The sequence below is a fragment of the Rattus norvegicus genome, chromosome 15 (genome assembly GCF_021556685.1).
Source record: "Rattus norvegicus strain SHRSP/BbbUtx chromosome 15, alternate assembly SHRSP_T2T, whole genome shotgun sequence".
Taxonomy (NCBI): Eukaryota; Metazoa; Chordata; class Mammalia; order Rodentia; family Muridae; genus Rattus; species Rattus norvegicus.
In genome coordinates, this window is record NC_141548.1 from 50257039 (window position 1) to 50281991 (window position 24953).

At 45.0% G+C, this 24953-nt stretch overlaps 1 protein-coding gene across 1 annotated transcript; it reads left to right on the forward strand.

Moving 5' to 3' along the window:
- Window positions 1–1448: 1448 nt before the first annotated feature.
- Window positions 1449–5545, forward strand: Nkx2-6 (NK2 homeobox 6). The gene is given in 2 exon segments (NM_001127653.1): window positions 1449–1518; window positions 4172–5545. Coding segments are annotated over 2 exon segments (642 nt in total). The 5' UTR covers window positions 1449–1490; the 3' UTR covers window positions 4786–5545.
- Window positions 5546–24953: the final 19408 nt, after the last annotated feature.

The following is a 24953-nucleotide window of genomic DNA, read 5'->3' on the forward strand; positions in this document are numbered from 1 at the left end:
CTGGCTGGAGAGGGGTAGGTAGGTGAGTTCCTTTCATCGAGCATTCAGGAAATAACATCTAAATCTCTTGTGTAACTAAATTTTCATGAGAAGATTTAGAAAACATTTGATCTGAAATTCCCTTAAATCTCTAGTGAATTTTTTCTTGTTGTTTTAAACGATTTTTTAAAAACCCTCCCACCCTGCTTTGGGAATGTAACACCAAAACCTAGTTTGTTGATCTCATTAGCATGAGCTGAGCAAGAATTACTACTCCTCCAGTGGACACTAGCCTTGCTAGCCTCATGAAAGAGAGGTTCGCCCTTTGTCCCAGACTCAGCACCTTATGTTCCTATGCCTGCTCATTCTATCTGCTCTTAACCATTCTCACACGATGCCCAAGCTATGCCTGAGTTCTGAAGATCTAAGACTGGGCAAAACTTCTCACCTACACAGGCTTGATGGTCAAGTTTTAAGGCAAAGAAAGGGGGAAGAATCCCGGGGGAGAAATGAGATGAACCTACCTCTACACTTCTGGGACAGGGGCTTTCCTTACTTCCCAACCAATCCAGAAATACTTAAAGATGACAAGAGCTTCCCCAACATAGCTTCTGCGCCTCAATTTCCCTTCCTGGTTACGTGACAAGACGCACTGTGAATGCTGGACTCAAGACTTGCTCCTTCTGGCTGTGTTGGGTTAGTCTCCAGAGAAGAAACCTAGCCTTGTACTGGTTGAGAACCCCCACGCTTGGGGACTCTCCAGCTAGAAAGCCTTGGATTTTCCTTTTCTTTGAGAGTATTAACTGGAAGAGCCAGATGGGCTGGTTGAGCTAAAATGCCCCGCAAGTGCCATCCAGGTAGAGGGTTCTAGCAGGCTCCCCTCAGACCAGACCCCTCTCTGTAGTGCCCTGTTGATATGAGTTCAGCCTTCCTCTTCTGTCTTTCCTTTTGAGAAATGTCAGTAGGAACCAAACCTCCCAAAAAGGTGACAAGGGATTGAGGACAAACAGAAGGGCCCAAATTACCAGCTTTTGGGTAGGAAGGCTCAGGGTTAGCACATGGTTTCAGTGGGAACCAATGGAAAACTGCGATCTTATCACCCGGTCCTAGTCCTCCCCTCACCCCACCCCACCAGCCTGCAGACAGGACCAAGGGAAGGCGCGGTGGTCCAGGACCTTGAGTGTGCATCCTGGAGTCGATTAGGACTGCCACCACAGAGGAGGAAGTTGTGGGGCGACACCTGTCTATGGTTGAGAACTTGTCAGCTCCTCCCCCTCGGCTACGAGATGCTGCGGAGCCCTGTGGCCTCCACACCTTTCTCTGTAGAGGACATCCTCAGGTTGGAGTACTGGCAGAAGGACTCCAAGACCATGTCACAATGGGAGTTGCATAGGAACACAGTAAAGCCTCAGTACATAAGAATGAACCCGGAGTCCGGAAGGTCTGAGAGCTTCGACACAGTACAGACAGAAGCAACCCCTTTTCTGTGCACCTGGGAGACAGTCCTAGAGATGGACTCAAATCTTGTGAGGGAGCCGAGTAAGTAAGCACTCTTTTCTACAAGCGCTGTTGAGGGAGTGGGTTGTCACTAAGGGAGAAAGCACATCTTTTGGGGACCCTCATTTTAGGAGTTCAAAAGACAACCTCCCAGTTCCTACTCCTACCTCCTAAGGACTTGAATTTTGGGGTGTTTCTTTCCAAAGTTGCCCTTCTGCTAACCACAAAGACCCAATGGAGCCAGGTTCTAAGAGCTCCCCTCCCCAACCTCATCACCACTGCCCTTACCTGCCTAGCCAAAACATCCCTGGAAGAAACATCCTGGGGCCTGTTGATTCATCTGGACACACACACACACACACACACACACACACACACACACACTCATACACACACACTCACTTTTCTGTAGAGGAAATGGGAGATGAGTAGAGCGCGCTTACGTGTGTGTGTGTGTGTGTGTGTGTGTGTGTGTGTGTGTGTGTGTGTGTTGCTCTCCAAGTGGACCTGAAGGTACATACAAATATATGGGACCCTAGTTGGGAGGTCACCCCTTCAGAATCATGGAACCTGGTCTAAAATGCATGGGCAAGCAGAGAGGTCCAGGAACCCATCTTTAGCTTGTGGAAAGAGAAGGGGCAAACACGGAATTTGTATTCTGGTGGCTTCTATAATAATCTAGGTGGTATTTATAGTCAGGGAAGGCCTGCTATTGGAAAGAATTAATTGGCTTGTCTTCTCACCCAGCCTCCAGGCCCTGGTGAATATTTACACTAGTCTGAGGTGGGGAGGGAGTAGCTTGACACAACCAGCCTCTCCTAGCAAGCCAGACCACAGATAATCAAGGCAACAATCTAGGCAACTAAAAGGGAACTTTCAGAGTTACCCTCTTGACTTGAAGCTGTTTATCACTGGTGCCCCAGAAAAGAACATTAAATCTCTGCTGTGTTAAAAAAAGAAATGTGTGGGTTTTCTGTAGTGGGCACTAAGTACTCAGTTCCCTGGGCCCACTAACTTCAGTTGCCTTTAGCTTTGCTAGAAAGGTTGTTTCTCTCCCAACTGCCCCAGCCCCAGGTACACCCAGTGTGTCCCCTAACTAGCAACCCTGGCAAATACCACTGTGATAGCCACCTAGGTGTGTGTGTGTGTGTGTGTGTGTGTGTGTGTGTGTCCCTGAGGAATGTTGGTCAGAGAAATGAGCCATCTGGTGAGCTTCACCAAAAAGACAAGGGACATGTATCCCCATCCGAATCTGCACTTTCCTGAAAGCAGGGTTCAGAGCTCTCCAATAGTTTCTAAGAGGGCACAGGGTGATAACACCTTTTTATCTGTTTATTGGGTTTGGGTTTTTAAATGTAATCTTTAGTGTGTCTGTTGTTGTGTGGGAAGGTAAAGAATCTATTTTCATGATCTAAAAAATGAAATCCAAGGAAGCCAAACGACACTCCCTGTTCACTTCCATCTATCCTACCAAAGCGGTGTTTTTTCGAACCCAGGGATCCCATTAATAAATTGGGTTTCTTTTCAGTATTCAACTTGAATGATCTCAAATTGATTTTCATAATTTTGGAGATCTCACAGTTAAACTTTCTACTATCTTTTTGGATTTACCTGTGTGGGGGCTCTTTTCCTGATGGGGACTTAGAAAGTATTACTGAACTGGGGCTGGACATGTAGATCTGCCTGACCTAGAACTTAAAGCGTTTGCACCGCCTTTGCTTTCAACTGGAGTGTCTCTCTTGCTCTACAGTGTTGCTGGAGGTCAGTCTCGTTTATGTTTTTAAAAAGGAAACAACCCCTCTCTTTTCCTGCTCTTTGGTGCCCTCCATTTCTCTAAGTGCATATGCCCCTGGGGGAAAAATATTTTCTCTCAAGCTTTTTAAACAGCGTTTCCCCCAGAGGTTGTGCACAGGGTTAGGGGTTGAGAGTCAAGACCTGGACCCAAGCCAGCAGGATCTCTTGAGGATGTTCTTCCTGTCTTGCACTCTCTTCTCTTGCCCTTCTCTGCCCCTGGATTTTCTCCCTTGTGAGTTCCTCTCTACCCTCCTTTGAGACTAAAGGGATCTTAAACCATGGCAAAAGAAAGGGGCAGCAGGGAAGGAGAGGTTGCATCGAGGCAGACTTGGACATAGTCACAGACTAGCTGGGGAAAAAGACTATCCACTTGCCAAAAGGATCCTAGAGGAGGAAGAAACTGTTTTTCAAAAAGCCAAAGTGTGGATCTCAACTTCACATATCAAAGAGAACCTCTATTTCCAAGCAGAGAGTAGGGATCAGGAAATACCTGGTTTTTAATTTGCTCGGAATTACCTTGTTCTTAATTCACGGTACAGAACATCGTGTTTATGGAGTGTGTTTGAGATTCAGCCCCATTCTGCTAGGCCCGCACACTCACGGTTTAGATTTCTCGCACTGTTGGACTATCAGACACAACTGAAGACAATAAACACAACTGATCTCAAATCTACTATTTGTGAAACTAAATGTAGACTGGGGTGCACAGTGTGTCAGACTTTGTTCGGGCTCTGGCGGCTACAAAAGCCACAGAGATCCGAGAAATAGGGCATTCGGAAGAGGGTAGCGAAGGCAGAAGGGACGAAGGGATTCTCAGCTGCGGGGCGAGAGAGGGCGGTCCAGTGAAAAGAACCTGAACCTGATGCTGGCTGTTGATGGCGTTCCTTCCTTGTGACTTTAGAGACTCCCCCGGGCACAATCTCCCCACTTGGAGTCGAGAACCTGATGATGGAGCATGGCGTGGGCAACCGGAGCGACGACCCGCGCCGAGCTGGCCCTGTTCCGACCGTGACCCGGCCACGGCGGAAGCCCCGCGTGCTATTTTCGCAGGCCCAGGTGCTGGCCCTGGAGCGGCGCTTCAAGCAGCAGCGATACCTGTCTGCGCCGGAGCGTGAGCACTTGGCCAGTGTGCTGCAGCTCACGTCCACGCAGGTCAAGATCTGGTTCCAAAACCGGCGCTACAAGTGCAAGAGACAGCGCCAGGACCAGACCCTGGAACTGGCGGGCCACCCACTAGCACCGCGCCGGGTGGCAGTGCCCGTACTTGTACTGGACGTCAAGCCCTGCCTAGATCCCGACAGACACGCATTCCCGAGTCCCTACGCAACCACCGTGCTCTACTCCTGCTTCAGCAGCTACACAGGCACTCCCTACAGCGCTAGCTATGCGGGCCGCTACACCGGCGCCGGCCCGGGGCCACTTGCACCGCTGGCTAGCTCTGGCTTCAGCCCAGGTGGCCAAAGTGCGGCCCCGCAGGGCCATTTGGCCGCTACGCCACAGGGAGTCACGGCCTAGTGAAAAACCTGGGCTCACCTACCGACATCAGGTGCCTGATGCCTGATGCCTGATCCCCTCCCCTTCCACCTGCTCGCCGCTTGGCTGGAAAGCCGCGATGGGTCTGCACTGCCGGTCGTACTGATCTCGAAATGAACTGTCCGGAGGAGCGGCCCCTGCAGACCTTGAGAACATTCTTTCCCTCGGAGAAGTAACCGTGCTTTGGCCAGCCACATAGATGCTGTGCAGAGAGAATAGCACAGTGGTGGTTGATAGTTTGGGGGCAGGTGATTCTAAACTACAATTCCTTCTAAACTAATGCAACGGCCTCCCTTCCACCCCTTAAAGGAACGAGCCGAGCCGGGGTTGAGGGGATGCGGGGGGGGGGGGGGTTGAGAGAAAAAGGCCAGACCGTTGAGACTGACCAAGGAAGTGCCAGACAGGATTTTTATTGCCACCCACTCTCTGCAATGGGTTTAAGCATAGGGACCTTTGGAAACATCCACAGGCTAGCACTTCCCCTGGCTGTGATCTTGCTTTCAAAAGGGGCCTCTTCATTTCTCCAGTCACCTTAACTGCATTTTATGTAGGGAACAGCCAGACCAGTAAATGAGCTATTCAGTGTGCTTGCGTGTTAGAGCCGCCAAGACCCTCAAGAAGTTCTGTTATTCTCAGGAGACCCACACGGGAGAACTGGGGAGTTGGAGGCCAATCTGCACTAAGTAAAGAAACCCTGCCTGTATCTAAAGCAAAATAAAATAGACCTAGGGAGATAAAACCAGTCCAGCCCTGAAAGTAGGTTATTGGGTTTCTCTTCACACTTCTTGCCCTCTTTGTAGTTATTCCTGGGGGAAAACAGCCCTGCCCCCGCCCAGGTAAATCTAAAATGATAGAAACTTTAACTGTGTGGTCTCCAAAATCATGCAAAATTTACACTCCCCCTCCCAGTCCTAAGTCATTCAACTGAAGACAGAATAAATTCAACTTATAAGCACGGGGTCAAATAGGAATTTAGCTTTAATAGGACAAATAGAGTCAGGCATTGACTGGGGGCGGGGGTAGCAGTGACACCAGCCTCCTTGGATTTCATTTTAGACCATGAAAACCCAAATTCTTTTTCCCTTTCAAGTGATATCAAAAGTTAAATTTTATTATTGAAGAGGTCTCTGTGTTTAATTAATAGGAACACTTCCTGGAATTTTCTTTGGAGGGCGTACTCCCAGGCTGTCTCCATTAAAGGAAGCTGAGGAAGGGCAGGGTTTGATCTCTGAGACATGCTCAACTGTTGGCAGCTTGCACCCCTTAAGTGTTACATGCTTAAGCCAGGAGAAACCAAAGCCACTGCTCCTATTTTAAATTTACTACGACTCTCTTCTTTTTACATTACTCATTGGGGGGGGAGGGGGTGCATGCCGTGGTGCCTGTAGAGTCAGAGGACTATGTAAAGAAGGAAGATCTCTCCTTTTATCCTGTAGGTTTTAGGGTTAGCACCTCTGACCACAGAATCATCTCTGTGGTTCAGTATCACTTTCTTGTGCCTTTCTTTCATTCCCTTCCTGTTTTTGCATTTCTTCCCTGTTAATAAAAGTATTTTTAAGAGTGTGTCAGTATCCTCCACGTAGTGTAGCACCCCTGGGACTTAAGAAGCAAAAGTACCTATGATGGCAGGAGATGATGCTTGCTTCACATATGGAGACCCTGAGCTGGATCTCCCATCGCTGAACAAACTGAGCACTGAGCACAGAGGCACGGGCTTGTATTCCAGCTCTCTGGAGGTGGAAGCAGAGGCAGAAACTCCAGGCTATCCTCTGGCTATGAAGCAAGCCTGGCTAGGCTACACGAGGCCCAGTCTAAAGAAAGAAATGCACTACATATATTTCAGATTTGAAAAGCCCAATAAGAGATTTCCTCTCACCTAGGCAAAAGAGACTCCAGCTGAAATCTCTACCCTGTGAGAATTGCCAAAGGGTGTCTCCTCTTTTGCTTTGAAGGGTGTGTTTATCAAAGAAAGGGATATTGGGATGCTAATCTTAGATCAGGACAGACATCTTTCAATCCAGTGTTAACAATGAAGCCTAGAATTTTTTCTAGAAAATCCAAAAATATTTATTCATTAAAAAAAAAAACCTTGAATAGGTCCCACTCTAAATTTATAGGATAGCATGTTCTAGGTCTTTGGAACAGAGTAGGAAATTAATAAATCTATTCCCTTGCCCTTCTGTGTCCTTCTGTCCTAGAAAAAACATAGAAGCAATGGTATACTGTGTTATGGATAGGTCCTGGCTCTGGGATTAAGCCGAGTTAGACTCCCAGGCTCTCCTGCCTCGGGGGAAGCTTTAGAAGAAAGCCAAGAGGATGGGGGTTCTCTGAGTGAAAGCCAGCAGCAGGCTCAGATCTGACATGTTGGGAAACTGACACCTTCCTGGTAGGGACACAAGAGGAAATGAGATTTGGCTGCTGCCTTTCAGGGCCTTGTTATTTAGCTAGGCTAGAAAAAGGCAGTAAAAACAGAAGGTGAGGTATATACTGTGTGTCAGATAGGGAAGCCATAAGCTCCAGAAAGAAAATCCAGCCGAATAGTGTACTTAAGGGAAGACTGTGGGGAGGAGGTGGGTGACTTTTACTGATGAATGATTGTGGGAAGGACTGTTTCCCTGGAGAGCCCTGAGGCTTTGCCATGGAAAGGTTCAGTGTTTGGGAGGTTCAAATGTTTGCAGAGGTTCAAAGATTGGAACCTTGGTCCTGTCCCAGTAGTTTGAACTACTGGGTGTTTAGGAGTTGCAAGCAATCCACTGCAATGTCATTGAGTGACCTCCCTTTTCTTTCAAACATGGAGAGGAAATGATGTCATAACCAGGACACACAGTTGACCCTATATCAGCAGTGTGAATGAATCTTGTTACTCCCTGCAGACCAGAAGGCTGTGACACGCTATTTGGTTAGCCTCAAACATAAAAAATGACAGAACCCGATTCATGTACAACCCCATGGGAACCCCCAAGGGCAGGGGCAGGTGCGCGCGCACGCGCACACACACACACACACACACACACACACACACACACACACCCCACAGCCTTGGAAGTCCCCAATCCCCAGCTGTCAGTCTTCCCTAGTCTGCCCACTACTAAAAGCTTCCCACGTTCAGAGTTCCCCTACTGGAAACTTCTGGTCCTCTCAGGCTTTTACCGGGGAGGAGACCACTGTGTAAGCTTATCTTATCTTCAACCTTCAGAGCCATCATTCCAGTCACCTCCTAATGTTCACAAGTCCCCCAAATGGGAAGTAATTGACCTCTAAACCAAACAAAAAAAGCTCTCAGAGAGATAGCAAAGGTTTTTCTCCGACTGTCCCCAGCCCAGGAGCTTCACCTAGGCCAGGTGGGTGAGTCAATCCATTTGCAGACTTCCTGGCTCCTGATCCTCCATGTCCCATCCCATTCCCCTTTCCACTCACTGGTTCCCAGGCCACATACCAAATAGAGTCTAGACAGTAGTTGTGGGAGATTTGAGGCATTTACTTTTAAATTGTTTACGTTTAAATTGATGATACCCTTCTCATCCTCATATCATCATCATCATCACCACCACTATCATCCTCATTCAGAGTTGGGGAGTTTATTTAAATTTTTTTAACTTCCATTTGAAAAGCACCTAGAATTCTCAGGCTTTGCATACGTAACTGCACTTTCCCTTTGCTGGGAGACAAGGAAACTCTCAGGTTTAAAGTCAGTGCCTCCCGTCCTCTCTTTCAGAAGGGTGATGGCAAATTACTTGTTGTGTCAATTACTCTGGTCTGAGTTTAATTAGGAGCCTGCTCTGTGACCTTGAGTCTTCTAACCTCTCCATGTTTGCTCTGGCCATCTGTAAGACTAAGGGGCTAGAACTCTGACCATTATTCAACTCCGGGTGGCTCTCTGTTGGTCGCACATGCCCTTTAATTTTTAAACCAAGAAGACATATAGGTGCTATGTCCAGAACACTACATAAATCATCTAGACTTGGAAGGTGACACAGGTTCTGTCAACAACTCTCAGGGAACCAATCGAGCCTGGGGTACTAGTTCTCCAGCAACTCGGCTCCTGACCCTCACACACAACCCCTAATGGTCCAGCTCTGAGAAGGAGACTTTAGGTTTTTATTATGGATCTGCTCATGTGGTTGCCTCCTTAATCTGTGATTTAATTGTCTGGGCCTGAAGGGCACTGGGAATCATCTGCATGGATTCTCCAGTGACTGGTCTCCTTTATTCCAAGCACTGTGTGGGGATCCAGGCTGTTGGATGGAACTTGGGTTAGTTGGTTTGCTGCATTAGAAGACACTAGGTATGTGTACTTTTAATGCATGTGTTAGCTGGCAGTATAGCACATTTATAGCTAGAGATCGTAACACTGCTTCAATGGTGCCATTTCTCATCAGCATAGCTATAATCTCCACCTGAGATTTGTCTCTTCTTACTACTGTGACTTGGTAGGCAATGATCTATCTACTGGTGAATTACTATCCATTTGTGAGCAGTGTGTGTGTGTGTGTGTGTGTGTGTGTGTGTGTGCATGTATATGTGTATATATATGTGTATGTATATGTGTATGTATATGTGTATATGCATGTATGTGTGCATGTATGTATATGTGTGTGTATATGTATATACGTGTGTGTACATGTATGTATATGTGTGTGTGTGTATGTATTAATAGAGATTGGACTCAGGGCCTCACACATGCCAGGCAAGTGCTCTAATGCTGAGACACAACCCCAGTGCTAGATTTCTATTGATGTAGTGAATACCCACCCACCACTGCCCCACACTTGTAACTACTTGGTCATTTCACCCAGGATTCTCTTTCTCCATGAGATGCAGGCAAGCTGGTCCCCCTATCTACACACTCAACCAACTTTAGGTATTTTTTTTAAATACTTGAAAAAGCTCCAAGAGTTTCAATAAGCAAAAGTTGCCTTCGCATATGAAGGATATATATGAGTACTGCAGTGAGTACCTTCAGTCACTTAGAGACATTAGCAGACTCAGAATTGTGTGTGTGTGTGTGTGTGTGTGTGTGTGAGAGAGAGAGAGAGAGAGAGAGAGAGAGAGAGAGAGGGGTGGGGTGTCTGTGAAAACACTGTTCTATTTTAACAAAAGTTTTGACATCTGTGGATTTTGGCATCTAAGGGGGTCGGTGCTCTAGAAGCAAAGACCCTGAGGAATGACTACTCCCATCCAACAGAGGATATATGCAAGGTCCCCATAGGTGACAGTCACAATGTGAATTAGTGGCAACTATAACTATGCCCTTGACCCTCTGTTCTCAGTCCTGGAGTCCAGTGGTTACCAACCACATGATAATCAAGTGACTTTTTCTTTATGCTATAAGAAAAATCTACAGAAGATAGATCAAAGGGATAACTGGAGTCTAGGAGTCAGCTCAGTGGGAGATGGATGGAGTCCTGTGCTGTCAACCCCCAGCTTCATCCAAGAAAATTAAAAACTAAGAATTCAAAAAGGATCACATAACGTTAAAGGGCCAAGGCTGGGGTGTGACTCAGTTGACTGAGTGCATCAGTGTTCAAGTCTGCATGCTAATCCTTGACCACATACTGAGTATGGAGCCAACCTGGTAAACAGGTTAATATTAGCACAGAGGGACTAGAGAGGCAGACCAGCAGTGAAGAGCATTTGCTGCTCTTTCAGAGGACCCTAGTTCAGTTCTCAATAACATCTTTTTAAACTAGAGTTCAGGTGATCCAATGCCTTTTTATGACTTCTGTAGGCTGGTTGCATGCAGGCAAAACACTAGTTCAAGGAAGGTAAATAGTACAGAGAGGGCGGGGCGGCATCCAGCAGAGAAGACACTTCTGAAACTCTGGGGTGCCTGAGCAAGCTACATCTGAATTTGTTGTCAGTGTTGCTCTTGTTCTACCCTCTCCTCCTGTCTTTGTATATATTTCTTTGTATTCTGAGCCTATTCAGTGACCAGCTCTTGAGGGTGATAAGTTTCAGGACAGGCCTCCTCTAAGCTCTTTCTCCTCTTTAGCCACCCGTCCTCTGACAGCAGGGAGAAAGCACAATGGGGACATCTGCCTTCCACCAGATTCTATTTAGGTGCCTCTAGCAGCGCCCAACCCCCAGCCTCAACCTGAGGAAAACAAAGGCAGAATCTCCATGATGCTGTCCAGATTCCAGGGTTAAGAAAGACAAGATCTGCCCAGCAGTTGACAAGAGCCTGAGTACTCCCTCAGTCTCAGAGGGTGGCCTTTGAAGCTGATCTCAGTCCAGCCTGGCTCCCCCTCCAGCCATACCTACTGCCTCTCACCACTCAGCTTAATTGCCTGAAACCTGTGACCCTGAAAAAGGAATTCTAAGGAAGGCCTTTAGTGGGCCAAACTTTTCATCATCACTTCTGCTTGGTGTCCTTCTCTGTCTCCGCACCAAGGCCCCCACTCATGCCAGCCTTATCTACGCAGTGCCCAGGGAAGCCTGTCTCAATGTCCAGACTGCTCTTAGAGCCCTGAGGACAGCATCAGAAAGCACTCACCCTTCCTGTCTGTCATTTCTAAACAAAGAGGGTCTGACCTGGTCATTGTATTTCAGCCCTCAACCTGTTGATGAGCTGGGACTCTGGCTTGTGTCTGGTGAGTGGATTGTCTGACCTGGGCATTGTGTTTCAGCTCTCAGCATGTTGAGGAGCTGGGACTCTGGCTTGTGTCTGCTGAGTGGATTGTCTTGTTTAGGTTCCGTATACATCCCCACAAGGCTTGCAGCCTCTGACTCGGGTAGTCAGAATCTCACAGAATTTCCTTTCTTGTTGCCATAGCCCTCTGACTCCCAGTGGAGGTTGTTTACAGCCCAATAGCCTGGACCTTAAGAGTTTGTGCTATCCAGGGACCACACCCATGGAAGACAGTCTCTCATTTTTACCCCTCTGGCTGTCCTGTAGGTCAGTTAAATTCAGATAACAAGAATCAAGGAATCTCAGAGAAGAGGGCTAAGACTAGTCTCATTCAGAAATAGTCTTAAGGGCTGGCAAGATGGTTCATTTGGTAAAGTGTCTGCCTGAGAGCCTGAGTTCAGATCCCTAGCAATTATACAAGAAGCCAGTGTGGTGACACAAATCTGTAACCTTAGTGCTGGGAGAGGAGGAGACAGGCAGGTCCCTGGAGCTCTCTGTCCAGCCAGACACAGCAGCGAATGGATATGGACCAGCTCCAGTGAGAGACCCTGCCTCAAAAAAAAAAGTAAAGAGTGGGCTGGAGAGATGGCTCAGCAGTTAAGAGCACTGACTGCTCTTCCAAAGGTCCTGAGTTTAATTCCCAGCAACCACATGGTGGCTCACAACCATCTATAATGGGATCCAATGTCGTCTTCTGGTCTGTCTGAAGAGAATGACAGTGTACTCACAATAAATAAATAAATAAATAAATAAATCCTTTTTTAAAAAAAGTAAAGAGTAACATTGTCCTCTGGCTACACACACACACACACACACACACACACACACACACACACACTCCTAACCACATATGTGAGAACACACACTCACATGAATGCACTCACAGATATTTTCACAAAGGATCTCTTGCTGAGTTTAACACACATACTTTCCCTTGCTAAGTTTAGCACACTTCCTTCAAGAAAGGGAATAGACAATGAGAAAGCTCTGAGTGCATAAAACAGAGTCCTGTTCTTGAGATGTTGGGGGGGGCGGAGAGGGAGAGAAAAGATACTGTAAGCAAGTCAAGAGAAGCAGGAGGGATACAATTAACTCTGGCTGGGGCAAACTCAGCATTTAACTCATTGCTGAGACTACAGTTCCTTACAGCAGGGACACACTTGGCAGAAAGATCTGGCTATCTATCACCCGCTGTTCCCCTCCTTATTCTTTCTTCAGTAACAGAACCCCAAGTTTTAGTCTCACACACCTCTCAGCTGAAGACAGTGTTTTCCCAGCCTTCCGTGCAATTGGCAGTGGTCAAGCAACAGTGCTCTGACTTAAAAGATGTGTGAAAAAATAATGGGTACAAAGTCCGGGGAGAGCCTTCAGCAGAGGGATCTTCTGCCCTCTTCCTGTGGCTCACTGTAATACTGAGGAAATGATGACAGCAGCCGCAGCCATCTTAGATGCTGTAAGATCAATCTGATGGGAGACTCCTAACACCTAACACTGTAAGTAAGTGGGTAAAAGTGAAACCATAGCACCGTTTATCCATTTATTCTTCAACTGCTACCTGAGAGAAAGGTAGCTTTCTTCATTTTAAAGCCACAGCTATCGTGGCTGTTGTTATAGTAACCAAACAGATTTCTTAACCAACAAGGAACATAGGCAGGTAATTAGAAAAGCAACAGATCTTAGGACAAGAGATGCTTTAAAAACAATCAAGTCCAAGAAGCCCAACAGATATTTGTGAAGAGAAGGGGCTTGGGTAAAGGCCCCCTGGGACGGGGAGTAGAATTTGATCCAGTGGAGGAAAAGAACGGGATATCTAAGTAGAAGAATGCAGAGGGGAAACAGGGCACAAACTGCGTGAAAGATACAAGCTCCCAAAGTAGCAGACTCAAGCCCAAGGTGATTAGTATCCTGAATGAACGTGGAGAAGCCCAAGTTGAGGCTTCTGCATCCTCTGCCTTCCATTAAATCCCGAGACTCTCCACGGTCATCGAAGCATGCCGGGGTTTAGGGTAATGTCCAAGCACATGCAGCCATTTTGTCAAGGATTCACACCTGGTGACTGCACCATGATTCAACGTGGCTGTTCATCACGGCCTCCGAGGGAATGCCCAAAAAATAAGGAATTTCCTGACTCTTTTAGATGTCTGACATATATAAGACATCACAGTTTCACATGAGACTCGGCTCCCCCTTCAGATTCTCAACAGTCTGTATTGAGAATCAATTTCACAAACCTGTGTGATCATGGCTCTGGAAGTGAGAAAATTGGCATTGCATGCAGAACTTCAAATGACCACCAGGGGACGCCATTGGTCCCATTTTTCTCCTAGGGCGGAGGACTGCTCCACATTCCCTGAACCTCAGCCAAAGCTTCCAGGTTTCCTTGTTAGCAGTGCCTTCTCAGTCAGCTAAGGTTCACCCATTTCCTGATGGCTAAGTGTAACCAGAAGAAAGAACACCTTAAGCACAAAAGTACCTAGGAAAACACTGGGTGCTGAATAGGACTGAGTGCCCTCTGAATGTCAGACTTAACTGACAAGTGAGGAAACGCAGTCTTGAAAAGTTGAAGAAGAGAGAGGCAGACAAGCCTGGGAAGCCAGAAGAGACTACACTCTGCCCACATTTCTGACGCCAGAGGAAAACACCAAACGCCATCTGGGACCTCGGTGCATGGGGCTCCCCGGAAAGGGCGGTGCAGGCCCTCCTGGTTGCTGCCCTAGTGGAGAGCTCATAAGCAACACCACACGAGCAAACTTGAGCCTCGGGACCACAGGTAAGACCAACTTTTCTGCTCCAAACGACCTGACTGGTGGTCTCAGGACACACAAAGGCAAAATTCCTCTAGGACCGGACACTTCCAGTTTCTAGCTGGATTCCAAACTTCGCTGAGCTCTGCCCGCAGCTCACTGCTCCCGAACCCAGTGGGAGAAAGAGCTCACCGCCCGGACAGGTGGGCACGCCTGAGACTGCAGAGCGGGAGAGACCACCAATACTGCCCACCCCAGCCCACATCCCTGGCCCAAGAGGAAACTGTATACGGCCTCTGGGAAACGGTAGATAGGTGCACTGGAGCTGCAGACCCCCTGCGCCCAAGACACCGCCAGAACCTAAAGGGATGGGATTAACAACTCTCTGCACCCAAATCCCATGGGAGGGAGAGCTAAACCTTCAGAGAGTCAGACAAGCCTGGGAAGCCAGAAGAGACTGCTCTCTGCCCACATTTCTGACTCACAGGAACACCCAGGAACTCTTCAGGCCCACAGGAACAGCTGAAGACATGTAGACAGGAAAAACTACACCCCGAAAGCAGAAAACTCTGTTCCCATAACTGGCTGAAAGAAAACAGGAAAACAGGTCTACAACACTCCTGTCACACAGGCTTATAGGACAGTCTAGTCACTATCAGAAATAGCAGAACGAAGTAACACTAGAGATAATCTGATGGCGAGAGGCAAGCGCAGGAACCCAAGCAACAGAAACCAAGACTACATGGCATCATCGGGGCCCAATTCTCCCACCAAAGCAAACACGGAATATCCAAACACACCAGAAAAGCAAGATCTAGATTTAAAATCATATTTGATCATGAGGCTGGAGGACTCCAAGAAGGACATGAAGAACTCCCTTAGAGAAACGCAGGAAAACATAAATAAACAAGTAGAAGCCTATAGAGAAGAATCACAAAAATCCCTGAAAGAATACCAGGAAAACACAATCAAACAATTGAAGGAATTAAAAATGGAAATAGAAGAAATAAAGAAAGCACAAAGGGAAACAACCCTGGATATAGAAAACCAAAGGAAGAGACAAGGAGCCATAGATACAAGCATCACCAACAGAATACAAGAGATGGAAGAGAGAATCTCAGGAGCAGAAGATTCCATAGAAATCATTGACTCAACTGTCAAAGATAATGTAAAACTGAAAAAACTACTGGTTCAAAAAATACAGGAAATCCAGGACACAATGAGAAGATCAAACCTAAGGATAATATGTATAGAAGAGAGTGAAGACTCCCAGCTCAAAGGACCAGTAAATATCTTCAAAAAAATCATAGAAGAAAACTTCCCTCACCTAAAGAAAGAGATGCCCATAGGCGTACAAGAAGCCTACAGAACTCCAAATACATTGGACCAGAAAAGAAACTCCTCCCGTCACATAATAGTCAAAACACCAAACGCACAAAATAAAGAAAGAATATTAAAAGCAGTAAGGGAAAAAGGTTAAGTAACATAAAAAGGCAGACCTATCAGGATCACACCAGACTTCTTGCCAGAGACTATGAAAGCCAGAAGATCCTGGACAGATGTCATACAGACCCTAAGAGAATAAAAATGCCAAGCCAGGTTACTGTATCCTGCAAAACTCTCAATTAATATAGATGGAGAAACCAAGATATTCCATGACAAAACCAAATTTACACAATATCTTTCTAAAAATCCAGTGCTACAAAGGATAATAAATGGTAAAGCCCAACATAAGGAGGCAAGCTACACCCTAGAAAAAACAAGAAACTAAATGTCTTGGCAACAAAACAAGGAGAAGAAAAGCACACAAACATAGCCTCACATCCAAATATGAATGTACCAGGAAGCAATAAAGACTATTTCTTAATATCTCTCAACATCAATGGTCTCAACTCCCCAATAAAAAGACATAGATTAACAAACTGGATATGCAATGAGGACCCTGCATTCTGCTGCCTACAGGAAACACACCGCAGAGAAAAAGACAGACACTACCTCAGAGTGAAAGGCTGGAAAACAACTTTCCAAGCAAATGGTCTGAAGAAGCAAGCTCTAGTAGCCATTCTAATATCGAATAAAATCAATTTTCAACTAAAAGTCATCAAAAAAGATAAGGAAGGACACTTCATATTCATCAAAGGAAAAATCCACCAAAATGAACTCTCAATCCTAAATATCTATGATCCAAATACAAGGCCACCTACATACATAAAAGAAACCTTACTAAAGCTCAAAGCACACATTGCTCCTCACAAAATAATAGTAGGAGATTTCAACACCCCACTCTCATCAATGGACAGGTCATGGAAACAGAAATTAAACAGAGACGTAGACAGACTAAGAGAAGTCATGAACCAAATGGACTTAACAGATATTTATAGAACATTCTATCCTAAAGCAAAAGGATATACATTCTTCTCAGCACCTCATGGTACTTTCTCCAAAATTGACCATATAATTGGTCAAAAAACAGGCCTCAACGTATACAGAAAGATAGAAATAATCCCATGCGTCCTATCAGACCACCACGGCCTAAAGCTGGTCTTCAATTACAATAAGGGAAGAACGCACACATATACATGGAAGCTGAACAATGCTCTACTCAACGATAACATGGTCAAGGAAGAAAGAAAGAAAGAAATTAAAGACTTCTTAGAATTTAATGAAAATGAAGGTACAACATATCCAAACTTATGGGACACATTGAAAGCTGTGCTAAGAGGAAAACTCATAGCTCTGAGTGCCTGCAGAAAGAAACAGGAAAGAGCATATGTCACCAGCTTGACAGCACACCTAAAAGCTATAGAACAAAAAGAAGCAAATACACCAAGGAGTAGTAGAAGGCAGGAAATTATCAAACTCAGAACTGAAATCAACCAAGTAGAAACAAAAAGGACCATAGAAAGAATCAACAGAACCAAAAGTTGGTTCTTTGAGAAAATCAACAAGATAGTTAAACCCTTAGCCAGACTGACGCGAGGACACAGAGAGTATGTCCAAGTTAACAAAATCAGTAATGAAAAGGGAGACATAACTACAGAAACAGAGGGAATTCAAAAAATCATCAGATCCTACTACAAAATCCTATATTCAACAAAACTGGAAAATCTGGAGGAAATGGACAATTTCCTAGACAGATACCAGGTACCGAAGCTAAATCAAGAACAGATAAACCATTTAAACAACCCCATAACTCCTAACGAAATAGAAGCAGTCATTAAAGGTCTCCCAAACAAAAAGAGCCCAGGTCCAGACGGGTTTAGTGCAGAATTCTATCAGACCTTCATAGAAGACCTCATACCAATACTATCCAAACTATTCCACAAAATTGAAACAAATGGATCACTACCGAATTCCTTCTATGAAGCCACACTTACTCTTATACCTAAACCACACAAAGACCCAACAAAGAAAGAGAACTTCAAACCAATTTCCCTTATGAATATGGACGCAAAAATACTCAATAAAATTCTGGCAAACCGAATCCAAGAACACATCAAAACAATCATCCACCATGATCAAGTAGTTTTCATCCCAGGCATGCAGGGATGGTTTAATATATGGAAAACCATCAACGTGATCCATTATATAAACAAACTGAAAGAACAAAACCACATGATCATTTCATTAGATGCTGAGAAATCATTTGACAAAATTCAACACCCCTTCATGATAAAAGTCCTGGAAAGAATAGGAATTCAAGGCCCATACCTAAACATAGTAAAAGCCATATATAGCAAACCAGTCGCAAACATTAAACTAAATGGAGAAAAACTTGAAGCAATCCCACTAAAGTCAGGGACTAGACAAGGCTGCCCACTCTTTCCCTACTTATTCAATATAGTTCTTGAAGTTCTGGCCAGAGCAATCAGACAACAAAAGGAGATCAAGGGGATACAGATTGGAAAAGAAGAAGTCAAAATATCACTATTTGCAGATGATATGATACTATATTTAAGTGATCCCAAAAGTTCCACCAGAGAACTACTAAAGCTGATAAACACCTTCAGCAAAGTGGCTGGGTATAAAATTAACTCAAATAAATCAGTAGCCTTCCTCTACACAAAAGAGAAACAAGCTGAGAAAGAAATTAGGGAAACGACACCCTTCATAATAGTCCCAAATAATATAAAGTACCTCGGTGTGACTTTAACCAAGCAAGTAAAAGATCTCTACAACAAGAACTTCAAGCCTCTGAAGAAAGAAATTGAAGAAGACCTCAGAAGATGGAAAGATCTCCCATGCTCATGGATTGGCAGGATTAATATAGTAAAAATGGCCATTTTACCAAAAGCGATCTACAGATTCAATGCAATCCCCATCAAAATACCAATCCAATTCTTCAAAGAGTTAGACAGAAAAATTTGCAAATTCATCTGGAATAACAAAAAACCCAGGATAGCTAAAGCTATCCTCAACAATAAAAGGACTTCAGGGGGAATCACTATCCCTGAACTCAAGCAGTATTACAGAGCAATAGTGATAAAAACTGCACGGTATTGGTACAGAGACAGACAGATAGACCAATGGAATAGAATTGAAGACCCAGAAATGAACCCACACACCTATGGTCACTTGATTTTTGACAAAGGAGCCAAAACCATCCAATGGAAAAAAGATAGCAATTTCAGCAAATGGTGCTGGTTCAACTGGAGGGCAACATGTAGAAGAATGCAGATCGATCCATCCTTATCACCCTGTACAAAGCTTAAGTCCAAGTGGATCAAGGACCTCCACATCAAACCAAACACACTCAAACTAATAGAAGAAAAACTAGGGAAGCATCTGGAACACATGGGCACTGGAAAAAATTTCCTGAACAAAACACCAATGGCTTATGCTCTAAGATCAAGAATCGACAAATGGGATCTCATAAAACTGCAAAGCTTCTGTAAGGCAAAGGACACTGTGGTTAGGACAAAACGGCAACCAACAGATTGGGAAAAGATCTTTACCAATCCTACAACTGATAGAGGCCTTATATCCAAAATATACAAAGAACTCAAGAAGTTAGACCGCAGGGAAACAAATAACCCTATTAAAAATGGGGTTCAGAGCTAAACAAAGAATTCACAGCTGAGGAATGCCGAATGGCTGAGAAACACCTAAAGAAATGTTCAACATCTTTAGTCATAAGGGAAATGCAAATCAAAACAACCCTGAGATTGCACCTCACACCAGTGAGAATGGCTAAGATCAAAAACTCAGGGGACAGCAGATGCTGGCGAGGATGTGGAGAAAGAGGAACACTCCTCCATTGTTGGTGGGATTGCAGACTGGTACAACCATTCTGGAAATCAGTCTGGAGGTTCCTCAGAAAATTGGACATTGAACTGCCTGAGGATCCAGCTATACCTCTCTTGGGCATATACCCAAAAGATGCCTCAACATATAAAAGAGACACGTGCTCCACTATGTTCATCGCAGCCTTATTTATAATAGCCAGAAAATGGAAAGAACCCAGATGCCCTTCAACAGAGGAATGGATACAGAAAATGTGGTACATCTACACAATGGAATATTACTCAGCTATCAAAAACAACGAGTTTATGAAATTCGTAGGCAAATGGTTGGAACTGGAAAATATCATCCTGAGTGAGCTAACCCAATCACAGAAAGACATACATGGTATGCACTCATTGATAAGTGGCTATTAGCCCAAATGCTTGAATTACCCTAGATCCCTAGAACAAACGAAACTCAAGACGGATGATCAAAATGTGAATGCTTCACTCCTTCTTTAAATGAGGAAAAAGAATACCCTTGGCAGGGAAGGGAGAGGCAAAGATTAAAACAGAGACTGAAGGAACACCCATTCAGAGCCTGCCACACATGTGGCCCATACATATACAGCCACCCAATTAGACAAGATGGATGAAGCAAAGAAGTGCAGACCGACAGGAGCCGGATGTAGATCGCTCCTGAGAGACACAGCCAGAATACAGCAAATACAGAGGCGAATGCCAGCAGCAAACCACTGAACTGAGAATAGGTCCCCCGTTGAAGGAATCAGAGAAAGAACTGGAAGAGCTTGAAGGGGCTCGAGACCCCAAAAGTACAACAATGCCAAGCAACCAGAGCTTCCAGGGACTAAGCCACTACCTAAATACTATACATGGACTGACCCTGGACTCTGACCCCATAGGTAGCAATGAATATCCTAGTAAGAGCACCAGTGGAAGGGGAAGCCCTGGGTCCTGCTAAGACTGAACCCCCAGTGAACTAGACTATGGGGGGAGGGCGGGAATGGGGGGAGGGTTGGGAGGGGCACACCCGTAAGGAAGGGGAGGGGGAGGGACTAGGGGGATGTTTGCCCGGAAACCGGGAAAGGGAATAACACTTGAAATGTATATAAGAAATACTCAAGTTAATAAAAAAGAAAAAGAGTTAGACAGAACAATTAACAAATTCATCTGGAATAACAAAAAACCCAGGATAGCTAAAACTATCCTCAACAATAAAAGGACTTCAGGGGGAATCACTATCCCTGAACTCAAGCAGTATTACAGAGCAATAGTGATAAAAACTGCATGGTATAGGTACAGAGACAGACAGATAGACCAATGGAATAGAATTGAAGACCCCGAAATGAACCTACACAGCTATGGTCACTTGATTTTTGACAAAGGAGCCAAAACCATTCAATGGAAAAAAGATAGCATTTTCAGCAAATAGTGCTGGTTCAACTGGAGGTCAACATGTAGAAGAATGCAGATCGATCCATCCTTATCACCCTGTACAAAGCTTAAGTCCAAGTGGATCAAGGACCTCCACATCAAACCTGATACACTCAAACTAATAGAAGAAAAAGTGGGGAAGCAACTCAAACACATGGGCACTGGAGAAAATTTCCTGAACAAAACACTAATGGCTTATGCTCTAAGATCAAGAATCAACAAATGGGATCTCATAAAACTGCAAAGCTTCTGTAAGGCAAAGGACACTGTTGTTAGGACAAAACGGCAACCAACAGATTGGGGAAAGATCTTTACCAATCCTACAACTGATAGAGGGCTTATATCCAAAATAGACAAAGAACTCATGAAGTTAGACTGCAGGGAGTCAAATAACCCTATTAAAAAATGAGTTCAGAGCTAAACAAAGAATTCACAGCTGAGGAATGCCGAATGGCTGAGAAACACCTAAAGAAATGTTCAACATCTTTAGTCATAAGGGAAATGCAAATCAAAACAACCCTGAGATTGCACCTCACACCAGTGAGAATGGCTAAGATCAAAAACTCAGGTGACAGCAGATGCTGGCGAGGATGTGGAGAAAGAGGAACACTCCTCCATTGTTGGTGGGATTGCAGACTGGTACAACCATTCTGGTAATCAGTCTGGAGGTCCCTCAGAAAATTGGACATTGAACTACCTGAGGATCCAGCTATACCTCTCTTGGGCATATACCCAAAAGATGCCCCAACATATAAAAAAGACACATGCTACACTATGTTCATAGCAGCCTTATTTATAATAGCCAGAAGCTGGAAAGAACCCAGATGCCCTTCAATAGAGGAATGGATACAGAAAATGTGGCACGTCTACACAATGGAATATTACTCAGCTATCAAAAACAATGACTTTATGGAATTCATAGGCAAATGGATGGATCTGGAAAATATCATCCTGAGTGAGGTAACCCAATCACAGAAGAACACACATGGTGTGCACTCATTGATAAGTGGCTATTAGCCCAAATGCTTGAATTGCCCTAGATGCACAGAACACATGAAACTCAAGACGGATGATCAAAATGCGTATGCTTCACTCCTTCTTTAAAAGGGGAACAAGAATACCCTTGGCAGGGAATAGGGAGGCAAAGATTAAAACAGAGGCAGAAGGAACACCCATTCAGGACCTGTCCCACATGTGGCCCATACATATACAGCCACCCAATTAGACAAGATGGATGAAGCAAAGAAGTGCAGGTCAGGTTGGGGATTTGGCTCAGTGGTAGAGCGCTCGCCTAGGAAGCGCAAGGCCCTGGGTTCGGTCCCCAGCTCCGAAAAAAAGAAATTTAAAAAAAAAAAAAAAAAAAAAAAGAAGTGCAGGTCAACAGGAACCGGATGTAGATCTCTCCTGAGAGACACAGCAAGAACACAGCAAATACATAGGCGAATGCCAGCAGCAAACCCCTGAACTGAGAATGGGACCCCTGTTGAAGGAATCAGAGAAAGGACTAAAGGACTGAAAGAGCTTGAAGGGGTTCAAGACCCCATATGAACAACAATGCCAACCAACAAGAGCTTCCAGGGACTAAGCCACTACCCAAAGACTGGATTGACCCTGGGCTCCAACCTCATAGGTAGCAATGTATGGCCTAGTAAGATCACCAGTGGAAGGGGAAGCCCTTGGTCCTGCCAAGACTGAACCCTGAGTGACCGTAATTGTTGGGGGGAGGGCGGTAATGGGGGAGGATGGGGAGGGGAACACCCATATAGAGGGGGGAAGGGGAGGAGTTAGGGGGATGTTTGCCCGGAAACTGGGAAAGGGAATAACATTCGAAATGTAAATAAGAAATACTCAAGTTAATAAAAAGAAAAAAGAAAAAAAAGAAAAGTTGAAGAAAGTAGGAAGCTGAAGAATTTACCTCAGTTCACCCTTATAAAAACGTCAGACTAGACTACAAACCCACTAAACTTGTTTATGGGTCTTCTGTCCAGGGCAAAGAGTGTATGGTTGTTTTAAGGTGTAACTGGTTTTGATCCTTGTTTGTGTCTGTTGTGGGAGTCCTTGTTTTGAGACAGTGGTGCATGGGGCTCTTGAACTCATGAACCTCCTGTCTCAGCTTCTTGGATGCTGAGAGAGCAGGCAGGCTCCACCAAACCCAGCAAAACAATACGATTTTGAAAACATCCCTGAATGGAACACACTGTATGAACCAGGTTGGCCTCAACTCAGAGATCAGCCTGCCTCTGCCTCCTAGGATTAAAGTGTTTATCATGACAACTTGGCTCTGCCCTTCTTACCTCTTGACCAGTTTCAAAAACACCTCAAGGGAGAACCATCTTTCCTGTTTGAACTGCTCTTGACTCAGAGGTACCTACCCTTCCCTGAGTTTAGGCTGGCTTAGAGAATGGTTATCACTGAGTTTATTGAGTTTGGCTTAGCTCTACCACCACGAAGCAGATGAAGTGTTTAGTCTCTTGGTTGCAGTGACTGAATGGGGTAAAAAGGAGTTCATTATGGTTACATTTTTTTAAAGCTAAAATTTCAAGATCAGGTATCTCTCTTTGCCCTAGCAAGTGTTCCCCAGGCTCTGACCCCAGTCGCATCATGAGGTTGATGGGGACGTGGTAGGGGCCTATAGTGAGGCAGGAAGCCAAAGTGTGTGCGTGTGCATGTGTATGTGTGTGTCTGACTTGCTCTTCATAGCTTCCTCTAAGGAGCAAACTCCATGAGACTAGTATGTTTTGAGACCATTTCCCAGGGACCTGCTACCTCTCAACAGCCTACCAACCTGCCACCTCTCCCTGCCACTGCCACACTGGACACCAGCCTTCCCACACATAGGAAAACATTTAAAACCACACCCACAAGGCAGCAGTGCAGCAGAAGTTCCCTCACAAACATGGTGACCTGACTTTAATTTCAGGTTGGCAGAGTAGTCTCTGATCTCTACACACATGCTATGGTATGTGCGCTCTCTCTCTCTCTCTCTCTCTCTCTCTCTCTCTCTCTCTCTCTCTCTCTCTCTGTGTGTGTGTGTGTGTGTGTGTGTGTGTATCTCTGTCTCTGTATCTCTCTCTCTCTCACACACACACACACACACAAAAATTTAAATTCTGTCAAGAATGCTTTAGCTGAGATAGCAACATTTTACTCCTCTATGTATGTATGTGTGTGTGTGTGTATCTCTGTCTCTGTATCTCTCTCTCTCTCTCTCACACACACACACACAAAAATTTAAATTCTGTCAAGAATGCTTTAGCTGAGATAGCAACATTTTACTCCTCTATGTATGTATGTGTCTGCCATGTGTCTGTCTGTCTGTCTGCCTGTCCTCTGATGCCAGATCCTCTGGAGCTGGAGTTTCAGGCAGTTAGGGGCTTCCCATTGGTGCTGAGAAACTGAACTCGGGTCCTTCCTCTGAAAGAAGGGCAAGCACTCTTAACCACTGCACCATCTACCCAGCCCAAAAGTTTATATATCCTTCCCTTAGAAAATTACAAAAGAAATTCAATAATAGCGAGGGTCTTTGCCTTTTCTGTCCCACTCACTCCATCCCTCCTCTTCTCCCTCCCCACTTTGGAAAGTATTTAAGGCGGGCATGATGGTTCTTGCCTGTAATCCAGCACTCTGGAAGTTAATGATCGTTCAGTCAGCTACAGAGCAAATTCAAAAACAACCTGGGCTTTATGCAATACCGTCCCAAAACACAAAACAAAATGAAAAAACTAAACAAACAGAAAAAAACAAAAGATAAAAACAGCAAAACAAAATGTTTTAGAAGACAGAAATAAAACTAGTCTGCATTGACAGCCAAACTTCTGACTTAGTCACTGATAAGCGATTTCAGGAAAGTTTCTTAGGACCTCAATATGATGTCTTAAGTCTTATATCTAAGTCTCTGTCTCTCTGTCTCTCTGTGTCTCTGTCTCTGTCTCTCTCTTTCTGTGTGTGTGCGTGTGTGTGTAGGAATATGCCACACTTCCTGTTTACAGCCTGACTTTCAGTTTGCTCTCTGACTCCATCCTTTCTCCAGCTTCCTGTGGGAGAAGGGGGCTTGGATAAACACATTACCAGAATGCAAGGTGTCCTCTGTCCTAAGGCACT